The sequence below is a fragment of the Castor canadensis genome, chromosome 9 (genome assembly GCF_047511655.1).
Source record: "Castor canadensis chromosome 9, mCasCan1.hap1v2, whole genome shotgun sequence".
Taxonomy (NCBI): domain Eukaryota; kingdom Metazoa; phylum Chordata; class Mammalia; order Rodentia; family Castoridae; genus Castor; species Castor canadensis.
The window spans coordinates 53,650,659-53,666,533 of record NC_133394.1 but is presented as its reverse complement, the minus strand read 5'-3'; the positions used below and the strand labels follow the sequence as shown (position 1 = coordinate 53,666,533).

The 15,875-nt window shown below is 37.6% G+C and overlaps 1 protein-coding gene across 3 annotated transcripts in view; it reads right to left on the bottom strand.

The window, feature by feature from the left end:
- Positions 1-15,875, bottom strand: part of Trpc3 (transient receptor potential cation channel subfamily C member 3) — a 168,925-nt gene that overhangs the window by 28,442 nt on the left and 124,608 nt on the right. For all 3 annotated transcript variants that reach the window (XM_074041642.1, XM_074041640.1, XM_074041641.1), the window contains exons 6-9: positions 10,416-10,649; positions 7,838-8,102; positions 4,142-4,337; positions 2,645-2,854 (exon numbers count right to left, since the gene is read on the bottom strand). In XM_074041642.1, coding sequence (XP_073897743.1) covers positions 2,645-2,854; positions 4,142-4,337; positions 7,838-8,102; positions 10,416-10,649 — 905 coding nt within the window. The remainder of the gene's footprint in view (positions 1-2,644; positions 2,855-4,141; positions 4,338-7,837; positions 8,103-10,415; positions 10,650-15,875) is intronic.

Genomic DNA, 15,875 nt, shown 5'->3' with positions numbered 1-15,875 from the left:
ATCTAAAAGGTGTACTTGTCCCAATGCCTGACTCCCCACCATGATAACTACAGAAGGTGAGGGATGCTGGGGAGGCAGGAAGTGGACTGACAGGCAAGGACCCTCCTAATTTTGTTTTGTGGTTGTGCCAGGAGAAAACCTTGGCTGCCACAATTTTCCTGTTTGCCAATGGAGATATTTGGCTGCTGACTGAAGTCAGCCATATGTAGGTAAACAGGAAAGTCTTTCGAGGTCCCTTCCTCTCATCTGAAAAAGAAAAACAGGAAAAGAGAATTTTTCCAACTTTTTATTCAGTTTGATTTATGGAGAATGTTCTATGACAATGAATAAAATTAAAGAGGGTTAGCAAAGGTACAGTGACACATGCCTGTAATCCTAGCTATTGGGGAAGCTAAGGCAGAAGGATCAGAAGTTCAAGACTCTGCCTCAAAAGATTAAAGAAATTTAAACAGCTTTATGTAAAATATAAAGAATAAATTCAAAATGGCATGACAGAGTTGAACCAGACATGGGAAGACTGGGAAGCCAAGACGGGAGCCACCTAAGAGATGAGTGCTCAACTTTCCTTTAAGTCTCAGCATCCTCTCTGAGAAAAGCTATTCTGTGTTGTCAAAGGTGTAATATGAACTGGAGCAGACACCCAGATACCCTAAGTGGATACCGGACACCCTAAAGTGGAATGCTGCCCTCATATTGCTGTGAGCAAGCCATGTTTCCTTTGGAGGGGTCCTAAGTAGACACAAGCCCTCTGGAAGTGCTCTTCTCAATCTGACTTTTAGTATTTCCCTCTTCTGCATTCTCATAATATCAGGAATGAAGTCAGTGAACTCTTGACTATAGAAAGAAAATTTCAAGGTGTGTTCTATAAGTGCAGGAGCTGTAAGCTCCCACGCTTGAGAGACTGTCTCTTTAATAATAGAGCCTCAGTTAGTAAGTACCCCCAGAAGAACACAGCTCCTTCAAAATAAAGTCAATTTCAGCAGTAGCAGGAGTTGCCAACATGAAAATTCAAGTCTGGTCCCTGTAAAGGTCCAGCAGCCTGCAGTTTAAGGTACAGCTCCTGAGGAAGGAGTGGGGCAGAAACAGCCTGCACTCAGCTGCTGAGCGCAAGAGGCGGTCAGGTGTAGTAGAGAGAGCTAAGCATCTGACACTAGGAAACCTGAATTCCACACTTGCCCTGCACAGGCTAGTCCAGGCCAGGGACTACTTAAATGACTATTTAAGGGAGTTATTTAAATGGCTTCAGGTGTCTTATCTACAAAATGGGAATAATGACAACACCCACCTCACAGTGTCGCATGAGATTCAAAGGCACAGCAATGCAGTTTGTAAACTGTGAATAAGGAAGGGCACTGCTATTTGTTGAGGCACATCCCATATAATCCCAACAAAAACCCTATGGAGTTTCCTCTTTTAGGTAAGACTAAAACTCAGAATGGTTGAGTGATTTGTGATGTATACATGTTACCTGCTCATAAGTCATAAGAGTCAGAACTTGCTTTTCACTATATACTTACAAAATATTATTTTAATTCATTGCACGTCTTAGCCAATCAGTGCCTTGTAGTCTAACAGCTATAACAGCCCACATCCAGGTCAGAAAAAAAAGACTTAAAAGGTTACATTGTTTTGTTCATATTTATTTATTTTTGTGGTGCTGGGGATAGATCCCAGACCCCTGTGCATGCTACGAAAGTGCTCTGTCACAGAGCTACATCCTGAGCCCAAGGTCACTGTCCTAAAGAATAAGATTCTAAGGTTAGTCTAAGGTTACTATTGCAAATCTTGAAAGCTCACATTTACCAAGAAATTAAATTGCACTAATCCTGTCTTTTCCTCAGCTTCAAATGAGAAAAAATATCTACCCCTTCTCAGGAAGGCCTACACTTATGAAAATAACCCTAGTAGCTTCTAGAGTAGTATAGCAACAGGTCATTTTCATAAGTTTAGATGAAATTGTACTTTAATCTTATATATTTACTTCTATATCTTTTTTTTCTCATCTACCAATTCTATCTATGGAAAAACCAACTTCATGCTAAATAAAGTGCCATCACAAAACTTAAATTCTTTGTTCGGATTAAAGTATGACTCAATGGGACAACTCAGGGGCAAACCATACTTATTTGTAAAATGGGTATTTAAGGTTATTTGAGGATGTCTTAGGCCCATATCTACTTCATGATACTTAAGGAAGATAGATTATTTCACTCAAGAAAGGATCTCTACAAAGAAAAAAAAAAGAAGAAGAAGTATGGTGTTGGTAAACTATACATGAACCAAGAGGAAAATCTGAGGTTAAAAACATTCAACTTCAGAATAACATTTGAGAAGCATGGAGCACACAAAAACAAAGTGTTTCTGACAGTAACTTTTCTGTTCACTTTTAACAAGTTAAAGAAGCTTTCTGTTTGTTTTTGATGTATAGCTTACAAGAAGTTTTGACCAAGAACAGGGCATAGACTAAGTGACTTTTTAAATTATTATGTAGATATTAAGTATTAGTCTATGAACCATCGGATAGACAGTTACTTTCAACATCTTCTAAGTTCACACATGGAAATTAGTGAACAAACATCAAAAGACAAAGAGAAAGAGAAAAAAAATGCTTATTTTAAGGTCTTGGTAAGTTTTCGATGCCTACCCTTGACTTTGAGTTACCCATTCCCATTTCCAGGTCCTTCTGTAGCTGTCTCCGTCTGCATTTGGAAAAGTTAATGATCCGCATGATGAAATAAATGAATGATTTTGGACTGGGAATCAGACTGAAGGGTGGAGGTAATGTTTTTCCATCATCAAAATAGGATAACCAAAGTTTTGAACGAGCAAACTTCCATTCTACATCACTGTCATCCTGGGTCACCAAAATAGAAAAGAAATAACTCATTTTAAATTAGACTTTAGATTTTTAAAAGTAAATAGTCTAGAAACAGATACAAATTCTTGAAATGAGTCTAAATTATTTTTTGAAATAGCTAAGTAACATACACATTCATCTGCAAATAATCTCTACAAGGTTACATAATATTCTATGCGCCACTTTTATGACACTCATTTAAATTACTTTTCTTCCAAATGTATCCACCTAAATTGAAACACAATTTCCTGTTTCCTACCCAAAGTTTAGACAAAAATATGAGAAAAATTCAGAGCCAAGGAATGATGAAAAATACTAAATTCCTCCTTGTATCCTTCATCTCCTTCCATTCTTCATATTCAACATTAGTTCCCCACTCTCTATCACTCTCCCTCCTCTCCTAGACCCTTCCAAGCCAGGCTATAGATATTGTATATTATACTACAAGTACAAAGGAAAAATGGTATTTAGATCAACAGTTTTTTGGAGTTTGTGTTTCTGCCACAAACTCAAATGTCTCCTCAAATGTCACATAAGTCCCCAGTAGCCTGGACCTCTTTTCCTTCTGTCCTCAGTGCTGACCACGGTGATGAGCATAACCATCCCAACTGAAAGAAGAAATGAAGAGGGGGCCCACAGGTGGAAGAAATGGGCCCACTCAGTTCATATACTCTAGACAAGCATTATCACACACAAGCAGATATTCAGAGTACTAGAGTTCTCATTTCTAAAAGAAAGGCTTTATTATGAGTTTCTATAACACACATAGAGATCTGGTAGAGTTAACAAACACCTGAGTACTAAAACTACACTGCATCTCAAACTGAAGAACGTAAGTAAATATACACAACAATGAAGAATGCTACTAAACCAAGCCAAAACCCAAATCAAAAGTAGGGTGATTTCTAAAATACTGAAAATTCTGACTGGATAATTGTCAGGCATCTAGCAATTCTTCCACTAGGAACAATGCCTGGCTGGCTGGCTAACCTAGGAAATGATAATTTCCCTACAAACCAGTACTACTAACCAGTAATTTCAAAACTTCTGAAATTTACCCTGAGAGAAAGCAGAGTGGTAGTAAATTCATGGAGTTGCTTGCTGTGTTCCAGAAGATACCAGAAGGTATGTAACTATTTATCCAGATAAAAACATGGGTAAGGCCAAGGCTCTCTCTGCTTGGATATCAACCAACTGTTATAAAAGCTGGGGTTCTAAGCAGATGTCATGTGCCACCAGAATAGAGTGGCAAGGAAAGACATCATGGACAGAAAACACACTTACCTCAATTTCTTGATATGAGCTATTAATCATAGCAATTAACATGTTGAGTAAAACAACCACCATAGTCACATTATATATTCCATAAAGAACGTATCCAATATTCTCTATGAATTTGTGATCATATTTGAGCACAACAGAAGTCACTTCAGACAACCCAAATATTGACCAAAACAAAGTCTTGAAACTTTCTTCTACACTGTTGAAAAAGTAAGACACATAGCAATGAACAACTTTCAACATTAAAGAGTCGAAAGCAAAAACAACTCAGGATTTGATCTAACACAGATATAAAATGTCACTATAAAATACATTCATAGTAAGCTTCTACTAATAATTCTGAGTGATTTTTCTGTATGATATTTAATAGCAATAGTTCTCTTAGATTTCCATAAACTGGTGCCAATGACTAGCCAGCTTTTCTGAAGTTATCATGTGAAAACTCATTCAGTCAGCAGGAGAAGACCAAAGTCCTATCACAATACCCATGCCTTTCTCCTAGAAGGATAAAAGTTCAGAGTTCAATTTTGTAGGTGTTTTAGAAATTTAAATCAGGGTTTCTAGAGTAGAACAAGACTAAGAATAAAATTATATACCCACTTCAAAAAGTATGTACAGATGTACTCCTGGCAGCATCATTTGTAATGAAATAATTTGCATTTAGAATAAAAACAACCTAAATATCCAGGAAACAGACTAAATGATTCTGGTACATCTAGATAATGGAATGCTGTGCAATCATTGGGGACAAATGAAACAGATCTATTTTCAAAACGATATCAGAGATATATCAAGCAAAAAAAAAATGGAGCAAGTGTGAAGTATTCCATCATTTGAAAAAAAAGAGGTGGATATAAATACTTATATTGCTTTTTATGTGAAAAGTGTCTCTGAAAGTATCTGAAAGAAACCACTGCTTCTGGGAACTAAGGAAACTAATACTCTACAGATCCAGGGCAGGGAGAGTCAAACATTGCTAAAGATATTGCACTATTTGAGTTTTTTTATTTTAAGAACATTAGTTGTCCCTTGTTATTTGTGTGGATTGGTTACAGGACTCCAAATGGGCATCAAAATCTGTGGATGTTTAGCTGGGTGCTGTGGTTCACACTTGGTTTTTTTTTTATTATTATTATTATTCATATGTGCATACAACGCTTGGGTCATTTTGTGGCTCACACTTGTAATCCTAGCTATTTGGGAGGTGGAGATTGACAGGATCACAGTCTGAGGCTAACCCAGCAAACAGTGAGACCCCATGTCAACCAATAGCTGGGTATTGTGGTTGTGCTTGTCATCCCAAGATATGCGGGAAGCATAAATAGGAAGATTACTGTCCAAGTTAGCTGGGCACAAAATTGAGACTCTATTCACAAATTTACTGAAGCCAAAAGGGCTGGGGGAGTGGTTCATGTGGTGGACCAACTGTCTAGCAAGCCCAGGGTCCTGAGTTGAAACTCCAGTACTGCCAAAACAAACAAAGAGACAAATGAAATTCTGTGGATGATCAATTAAGTCCCTTATAAAAAATGGCAAAGTATTTGCAAATTACTTATGCATATTGTCCTGAATTCTTTAAACTCTCTCCAGATTATTTATACTATCTAATGTAGTGCAAATGCTATGCAAAAGGTGGTTATATTGTACAAGGAATATGACAAGAAAAAGTATACAGTTTCAGTACAGACACAGTTTCTATTCTTTAGAATATTTTTGATCCACAGTTTGCTGAATCTGCAAATGTGGAACACATGGATACAGGGACTGATGGTGTTACCTTCCTGGAAATAATATTTCAGTGAAAAAGAAGAGGAGTCAATGGGAGGAAAGATTCCCTATATAATCTACTTTCTGATCCTTCTATCACAACAATTAGTACTTTGACCCTCACCAGACTAATTACACAGTTTTGTCCTTTAAATGACTTTTAGCAACATGTATTTGACTGATTTTGTCATATGACCAAGTTATAATCACTGATCTGTGAAATGAATAAACAGTTCTTAAATGGTCACTCCTTAAGCACATCAAATTCCATTACAAAGAAGAGTTCAAAAATAAGTCATTTTTTCAGAAAATGATTTATGGAAACAGTACTTAAAAATTTTTTTACAAATTCTAAATAATAGTGAATCTTATATATTTGTAGGTTTAAATACTAATTCACATATCTGTTCATTCATTTGACAAATATTGATAGAGCATCTATCGTGTTCTAGAAATTTTGCTGGATTCTGGCGGTAGAGAAAGGTTTCTATTCCTATAGATTGTTATCTACATTATGAAACATTTGATGTGTGATGTCATCACCAGATGCTTGTAGGAGACTAAGAAAAACTTCAACATCTTGTTTCTACATTTATTAACCATTTCACAACATTTTCCTGTGCCTTCCTCTTACTCCTTTGCAGACTTTTCTGCCCTACCTTCTCTTTGTGCCTGTGTGGTGTGCATGTGTAAGGAAAGAGGATAGTAAGAATGGAAAGAACACTGGCAGTTCTGAGAACCTACTGTGGGTAAGAGCTTTACATAACTTGCTTTATGTAATCCTCACAATGACCTTATTTAAACCTATTGTGTTTATTTTTAAAATAAGGAAATGACACTGAAAAATGCACAGTAATTTAACTAAAAGGCACAGCTAGAAAATAGCAGAAACTGCATTAAAATCCTGGTTTCCCTGATTTTTCGGCCTATGTTCTTTCCACTAACCCCATGTTACCCACTGCACCCCCTAAAAAAACAGTGAAGAAAAGGTAATGTATAAAATGAATTATCATAGAGGTAAAAGGAGAAAGAGAGCTGTGGTGGAACTGTGTGTAGGATCTCACATTTCCCCAATGAGTTTGAACTGATTTTTTCCCTTCATTATAATAAAGTGAGTTTCAGAACTCCTTAACCTTTAAGACCTGCTCTATATTAACTACTTAAAAATTAATTTCAGAACAATTTAGATAGCTGCAAGAGATTGATATTCTACTTTAGTCTACAGGGAACTTACTGAACATGAAGTTGGTTTTCAGTTGTATCATTATAGAGAATAAAGGAAGAACAAGGAGGGCTTATGATCTTCCCACCAGCCAGGACTAAAATACAGAGGGAGGGCCCCATCTCCATGACAACAAAACACCAATGGGTGAGAAAGAATCTCACACTCTGGACACCTTCATGCTGAAAGGAAGAATAATCAAGGAAGACTTCAGGGAGAGGATGATCTCCAGTGCAGAAGCCAGAATGATCAAGGGAGGAAATGGTCTGGCCTTTCTGGTGGGCTATAAAACACATAGCTCTCTTTTCTGCTTACTTAACTCCCTATACTGATTAATGATGAATCTATTAAAATAAAAGCTGATGCTTTTCTGAAAAGGTGGTATTGGCTACAAAATGATGAAACTAAATTTAGTATTATACATAACGTAAGAGACATCCAGCATTAAAATTTGTTATCCCATTCTCTTAAAATAGCCAGTTCATCTGGAATTTTCCCCAGGTCCTAATCAATTTTGTGGTCAAATTTTAGTAAGCTAAAAGAGATGAACCTGTGGAGTAATGTAATTGTATGTGAATGATAACTGTTTTAATGGATTTCTTTCTGTTCTTAAAAATATCTTTGTTATAATAATTGAAAAGTTTCTTTGCCTCATCTAAGCCTATTATAATTTCTCTTCATTGTACCTTTTACTAAGATGCTCTACTTACGTGGTAAAAGCAGGATTGACTTTGGCCCCAAGGTAGTAAGAGTACAGTATGAACATGCCAATCATAAATGCCAGAAAAACCATAATGAAGAGGACCATGAACTTGAATATGTCCTTTACAGTCCTTCCCAGAGAGATCTGCAAAGGGCCGAAGCTCTCATTTGCAGGGAGAATATACGCGATCCGAGAGAAGCTGAGCACAACAGCTATGGCGTAAAGGCCTTCAGATATGATCTGAGGGTCAGAAGGGAGCCATTTATCTCTGGCTGGAAAGAAGAGAGAAAGGGATTTTAAAATGGGGCTTCTTGATCATTTACTTTGCTAAGTCTGCAAAGTAAACACTTTAAATAGTGTCTATCTTGTAGATGGGCGGATATTACCTCATTTGACACTACTTACGGATCTGATTAACTGTCCACATACTATTTTTTATGTTAAACCAGAAACATAAATTCCTCATTATTTCCAATAGAGGAAAGACTATTATAAAGACACTAAAATGACTTCACCTGAAGATAAGGAGATTAAAATACTTCAGAGACAGACTGTGTCCAGAATACTGAAACAACTGAATGACTTGTCAGTTGGATTTATTGACCAGTTATTTTGTCATCCTATAGACACAGCTGGAGGGAAACTTTCTTTTCCATATTGTTTTGGGGAAGTCAGTTGACCTAACAATTTGTAGAAGTAAAATGTTAGCGATGAGGGAGAATGTCAGCAAATCACAATGCTATTGACCATGCAGTATCTGATCCATATAGCTTGTTCCTGGAAAATGTAAAATGTTACAAAATGTAAAATTTTGGATACAGATTTTGAATGAAAACCACTAACAATCTCTAACAATCCTTTCAAGGTTACTTTTTCAGTTTGCAGCAGATTCATTTCCCTGACTAGTCAGCAAACATCATGCAGTTAATTTTATGCAAACCAGGTCATATCCAAAAGAATAGATGCATTATGAACATTCACAGCAACAACAAAAATGAACATTTATTGGATGGTTTAATGTGCATCAGAATGTTTAATGTGCTTTTGATGACCCTGTGGAGTCAATGCCATCCTCTTTTAAGTGATGCAGAAACTAAGACTTAGAAAAGTTAAAAACTTGATCAAAACATACATATAGAACAAAATTCACAAACTCCCTTCTAGTCACTAGTCCTTAAATACACAGGAGTAAATTTAAATACATAGGTTATGGAAATAGTCAAGATATGCATCAAAAAACAATATACAATTATAAATGATGATCATTTGCTCATTTGAACCAGCATCCTTGGTATATTAAAATGCTTACTTGCTACCAATGACAGATGATCATGTGTTTAAATTTCATGCATTGCAAATTCTTATGTTTTGGAGTGGGAGCCCTGCCTTCTTCAAAAATGCTAACATGCTGCTTGTACTCATCACAATATAAGCCTAAATTATACTTCTAAAGAGTTATTCTTCACAGACAGAACCACATTTACATTCCATGCCTAACCTTTCTTATCTGTAAAATGAATGTTAGGCAAATAAATTTATACAACTCTACGAAAATATGGGACATTACTTAATATGGTCTTGCGCTGGGCAAGGAAGACATCAGTATCTTCTCACCTGCATGACAACTGGGATCTCCTGGCTCCCTGCTCTTCATGACACAGACAAGTGTTGCATGATCCCATTCTATGCCATGCAAAAAGCACATCCTCCCCAGTGTTTCCACTGGTTCTGCAGAGCTTATATTCTCATGGTTTCTTTAGGTTCTACTTCCTGTCTTTGCCTGCAGATCAGTTTAGTACCTTTACTTTCTTATCTCCTCAAACCCATGTTCTTAGGAACCCTAATCCCCAATAATCTAGTTTTGTAGAGTTCCAAAACTCATGCTCTTTCTGCTGTCCACAGATTTTTAACATATTTCCCATACTAAACATACAGTAGTTGAATCTTATCTAAGGTTTATTTTCCCATGCTTTTAGTTACTGATGATTAACTGAAACATTAAGTGGAAAATTACAGATTTCCAGTTCATGAATCTTAAATTGTACAGTATGTTGTATAGGCTAGCTGTCCAGGTTATTGGATTGACTGTCATCATATCTGTATCTACAACCATAGCTATTTTTCTCCTGCAGTGCTGGGGCTTGAACTCAAGGCCTTGTGTGTGCTAGGCAAGTACTCTACCACTGAGATACTTCCCCAGCCTGAATGTCACTATATTGCAGTGTTTGTGTTCAAGTAACCTTATTTTGCTTAATAATGGCCCCAGGGAGCAAGAGAAGTGATGCTGGAAGTTTTATTACAGTATATTGTTACAGTTGTTCTAATTTATTATTAGTCATTGATAATTTCCTACTGTGCCTAGTTTATAAATTAAACTTTATCATTAGTAAATATCTCTTTGTAGGTAGGGAAAACATAGCATATATACGTTTCAGTACTATCAGCCGTTTCAAGTATCTACTGAGGGTCTTATAACATATTCCCCTCAGATAAGGGGTGGGGGGAAGATACTGTCCTTTTAATTGGTATTTCCTTCCGAAGTGCTCTTCCTGAAACATAAGAAGACCATGTGGCTAATAACTTACCATAAGTGAAATACTGTATCTCTGGCGGGAGTGTGACTTCACTGAGGTTGCTCTCTTGGACATAACTGTCCACGTACTGTTGTGCTTTTGTCGCCTGAAGGAAAGCTAAAAATCTGGCTGTGAAAGCAGCAATGAAGATGGAGAGCATCCCAAAGTCAAGCACATTCCACAACTGCAGAATGTACTCCCTAGGTCCTTCCAGCCAGAGCTCCTTACATTCAGACCACATCATTCCTGTCATGACAAACACAAGGGGTATGGATTAGATTTTGTAATTGAGGGTGAAGAGTCATTATTTTTTTTCCTTCAGATGATATCTATAAATGTAAAGTGCACCTGCAATTACAAAGCACCAGTGATGAGTGGCCACCAAGGCACTGACAGGGTTAAAGCCTCCATTCAGGGAATAATTCACCCTGCCAAATCAGAATCTGGAGAAACATGGATCTATTTCCAGCACCAGAAATGTCACTGCTCAGCTGGGGGCATGACTCAAGTGGTTGTGCACTTGCCTAGCAAGCACAAGGCCCTGAGTTCAAATTCCAGTACTGCCAAGAAAAAAAAATACACAGAAATGTTGCTATTTATACAAAGACTGCATGAGAAGCAGGTGCAGGAAGGAGAAAAGGAAACAAACAAGGAAGGCTCTTTAAGTCCAATGATTTTTTTTCCTCATGAGACTTTTGGAGGGGAGAAGAAAATACATCCTTACAAAAGCAAAGTAGCTAATTATTAAATCATATTGATTTAAGGGAAAAGTAAGCCCCCAAATGAGAAACTTACTGTAGCCTTTTAACAAGAACAACTTCCTAGGCATCTGAGAACACTCATGTTGTTCCACTACCCTCTCTTCTCATTTCCACTGCAGGCTGGAGAGAGGGGAGGAGCATCATTTGAAAAAGATGAAATCCTGAATTAGGAGGCTTCACTTAGAAAGAAACAGAAAGCAGAAAATGCCATTTGGAGAGAAAAAAGCAAAATATTCCTATTTAACAAATTGTTCCAACTATGTGAAAGGAAAATATTGTAGAATTTTAAAAAGAAATATTATAAATTTAAAAAAAGAAATATATGGTTCAAAATAAAATTCACAAAATAGTTACTTGACGCAGGTTGAGGCCATAGGGAGAGTGAAGAGAAGAATTAATTCAGGCAATGAGAAGATACCAAGGAATTCACTGGATGAAATAGAATATATCAAAATGACTCTAAGTTAGTAATCAATGGACAGAGAGGATCCAAGATGGTGACTACACTACAGAAGCAGATAGCCTGAGCTCCGACTCCAAAACCTCACTGAGATGCTGGAGTCATACTTGGCAGAAGCAAAGCACCAATCAGAATTGAGCTTTCGACACCCTGAGTCCCTAGCCCATGGAACGCATCCCCTCATGTTACGTTGAGAAAACTTGAGGGCTACCACCGCCACCACAGCTGCCACTGCTGGCTCCAAACCTGCATGTGAGACATTCCACAGACCAAACAGGTGAGTGCCATGCATCACTTAGAATTCCCCCAGTCACCCTGGGATAAACCAGCACAGCCCCTGGGCAGACTGACTTCCCCCACCAAAAAAAAAAAAAAAAAAACCTGAACAATAAACAGTGAACTGTAATCTAGCACAACAGCAGAGGGGGCAGGAATGCTGAAAGTGCCCTGGAGAAAGGGGGAAGAGCAAGGAGCTAATCTCAGCAGAACTATCAGTAAACAAATGCCAGAAAGGGAGGAAGGCCAAGAGCAGGTGGGCGATAAGCCACTCCCTGAAGCAGGGCAGGTAGCAGATCACAGAGATCATCTCCTAAACCAGTAAGCAGCACCCAAAGTCAAACTGCCCCACAAAACTGAAAAACAAACAGTGAACTGTCATAACACACTGACAGCATGGGGCTGAAGGAACACTGATCTTGCCCCAGAGAAAGGGGGCGGGGCAAAAAATAAGCCCACAAATCCCAGTAAACAAGCACAGCAAAAAGCTACCTCCAAAGCAGGACAACAAGTGGACTACAGAAATGATCTCCTGAACCTGAGAGCAGATTTCAAACTTAAACAATCACACCTCACTGGGGGAGGAGCTGACCAAGAAACTGCAGCTGAAAGGTAACATAGCTATCAGCTGAGGAAATCAATATCCCAGACCACCATGCATGATCTGGCAAACTTACCTAACCTCACAATTTTGATTACACTGGTGTACAGAAGAACAAAACACTACTCACAAGCCAATCACTTGGTGAGAGCATGTCAGAGCTTCTGCTTATATGCCAATACCAGGATGGATGCCAGAGGAGTAACTCCAGAACTTAAACTAAGAACGAAATTCTATGTTCCTGAGCCTGGTGTTTTTCCTTTTTGGTTTTGTTTTGTTTTTTGTTTGTTTGTTGTTTTCCTGTTGATTTCTTTGTTTTTCTTTCTGTTTTGTTTTGTTATTGTGTGTTTTCTATTTTTATTTTTATGCCTATTATCTTTTTTCTTTCTCTTTCTATACTATCAACTTTACCATTATCATCCTCTCAACCCTACTCTCATCCCCTTCACTCTCCCTCCTTCTCCTGTGCTAAAATCCATTGCTCTTCTCCCCCAAAAATTGTTCTGCCCCCTCTGATCCACTCTCTTCCCCCAGCCCTCACCTTCCCCTCCCATTCTCCCAGACTACCCCTCCCTCCTACACACACATCACCTGCTGACCAATCTACTATACCAACCTTACACAACCCTAAACACCTGTAGTCCCTGACACATACACCCTACACTACAGCAACAGAAATACACCCAAACACACACAAGGAGCACAAAAACAGCAGCCCCACACTGCTTCCCCCACTCACCATCCCACTTCTTACCTCCCCCTTTTGTGCCACCCTATCAAACTCCCAAAATTTCTATAACTAGCCTTATAACAGCAACTGCCAACTCCCACTGCTTATAGATATTACCATCAAGGGGTCTCCTATATAACATTTAAACTACTGGTCAGGTATTGAGCCTGTGAATTAGTTATTACTAAATTACACCCAGACCAGGGACAGAAATAGCACACCACCTTAGCTAAAAACCCAAGGTAGCCACAAAACAAAAATTAAATCAAGGGAAAGAAAACAGGTGACTGAAAACACCAACTAGCTATGAAGAACATAATTGCACAGTACCAAGTGGAGTGATGGGAAGAAGAAAAATGGATGAAAACCATTCTCCTCTCCAAAATAATTTAATACACCATTCAGAGGGAAATGAAGAAAACAGATACTCCAACAAAACAAAGATAAGTGACACCAAGGAACCCAATGATGTCCACAAAAACATCCTCAAAGAAGAAATTCTGCAAGTAATAACTAAGAATTTCATAGAGATGATACTAGACACAGTTAACCAAGATGTACAAGATGTGCTCAAGAAATTTCAAGACATCAAAAATAAAGAATATGAGAAGACACAGAAACAAACAAATGAACTCATAGGAGCCCTAAGTAAACAACAAAATAAAACAGAGAACACTATAAATAGAGAGATAACTGAATTAAAGATGAAAATAAACATTATTAAAGAGGAAGTGATGAATAACATGGAAAGCCTCAGAAAAAAGAATGAAACAGAAACACAAAACAAAGTGGAAGGCCACTCCAGCAGACTAGAACAAGCAGAAGACTGAATCTCAGAACCTGAAGATAAAATAGAAATTAAAGGAAAAACTGAAGAACTATTACTCAAACAACTCAAGACCTCCAAAAGGAATATGCAAGAACTCATCAACTTCATCAAAAGACAAAACCTGAGAATCATGGGCATTGAAGAAGGAGAAGAGGTCCAAGCAAAAGGGATTCATAATATATTCAACAAAATAATAACAGAAAATTTCCCAAATCTAGAGAAAGTTATGCCCATTCAGGTACAGGAAGCATCCAGGACACCAAACAGACTTGCCAAAATAGAACTATCCCACAGCATATTATCATTAAAACAGAGAACAGAGAAAGAATATTGAAGGTGGTAAGAGAGAAAAAACAAATAGCATATAAAGGTAAACCCATCAAAATCACAGCAGATTTCTGCACAGAAACCTTAAAAGCAAGAAGGACTTGGAGTGAGGTATTCTGGGTGCTGAATGAAAATAACTTCAAACCTAGGATACTCTACTTAGCATAACTATCATTGAAACAGATGGAGCAATAAAAGTCTTCCATGATTAGCAGAAACTAAAACAATATATGACCACCAAGTCACCACTATGAAAGATTCTCAAAGGAATTCTGCACTCAGAAAATGAAAGCAAACAACCATAAAAAGACAGGCAGCACCAAACCACAGAAGAAAAGACAAGGAATCAGAGAATAACACTGATTCAGCTGCACACAATCAAATCCTTAAGCAACAAAAACAACTAAATGACAGGAATCACCACATACTTATCAGTACTAACACTGAATGTCAATGGACTCAACTCCCCCATCGGAAAACACCATTTGGCATGCTGGATTAAAAAGGAAGATCCAACAATCTGTTGCTTACAGGAGACCCATCTCATTGACAAAAACAGGCACTGGCTTAGGGTGAAAGGCTGGAAGATTTACCAAGCCAATGGCCCCCAAAAACAGGCAGGAGTAGCAATACTTTCCTTGGACTAAGTAGACTTCAAACTCACATTGATCAAATGAGATAAAGAAGGACATTCAATATTAACAAAAGGGGAAATAGACCAAAAGGAAATAACAATTATCAACCTATATGCAACCAACATCAATGCAACCAATTTCATCAAACATACTCTGAAGGACCTAAAAACATATATAAACTCCAACACAGTGGTAGTGGGGGACTTTAATATGCCCTGTCATCAATAGATAGGTCATTCAAAGAAAAAAATCAATAAAGAAATCCTAGATCTAAATCACACCATAGATCAAATGGACCTAGCTGATGTCTATAGAATATTTCATCCAACTTCTGCACAATATACATTCTTCTCAGCAGCCCATGGAACCTTCTCCAAAATTGATTATATCTTAGGGCACAAAGCAAGCCTCAGCAAATATAAGAAAATAGGAAGAATCCCCTGCATTCTATCTGATCACAATGCATTAAAACTAGAATTCAACAACAAAAACAACAGCAGAAAATACGCAAACAATTGGAAGTTGAACAACACATTGCTCAATGATCAGTGGGTCATCAATGAAATAAAAGAGGAAATTAAAAGGTTCCTGGAAGTTAATGAAAATGAAAACATGACCTACCAGAACCTATGGGACATAGTAAAGGCAGTCCTATGAGGAAAGTTTATAGCCATGAGTGCATATATTAAAAGGACAGAAAGATCTCAAATCAACAATCTAATACTACAGCTCAAACTCCTAGAAAAATAAGAATAAGTAAAACCCAAAACAAGCAGAAGGAGAGAAATAATGAAAATAAGGGCCAAAATCAATGAAATAGAGACCAAAAAACAAAAACAAAACCATACAAAGA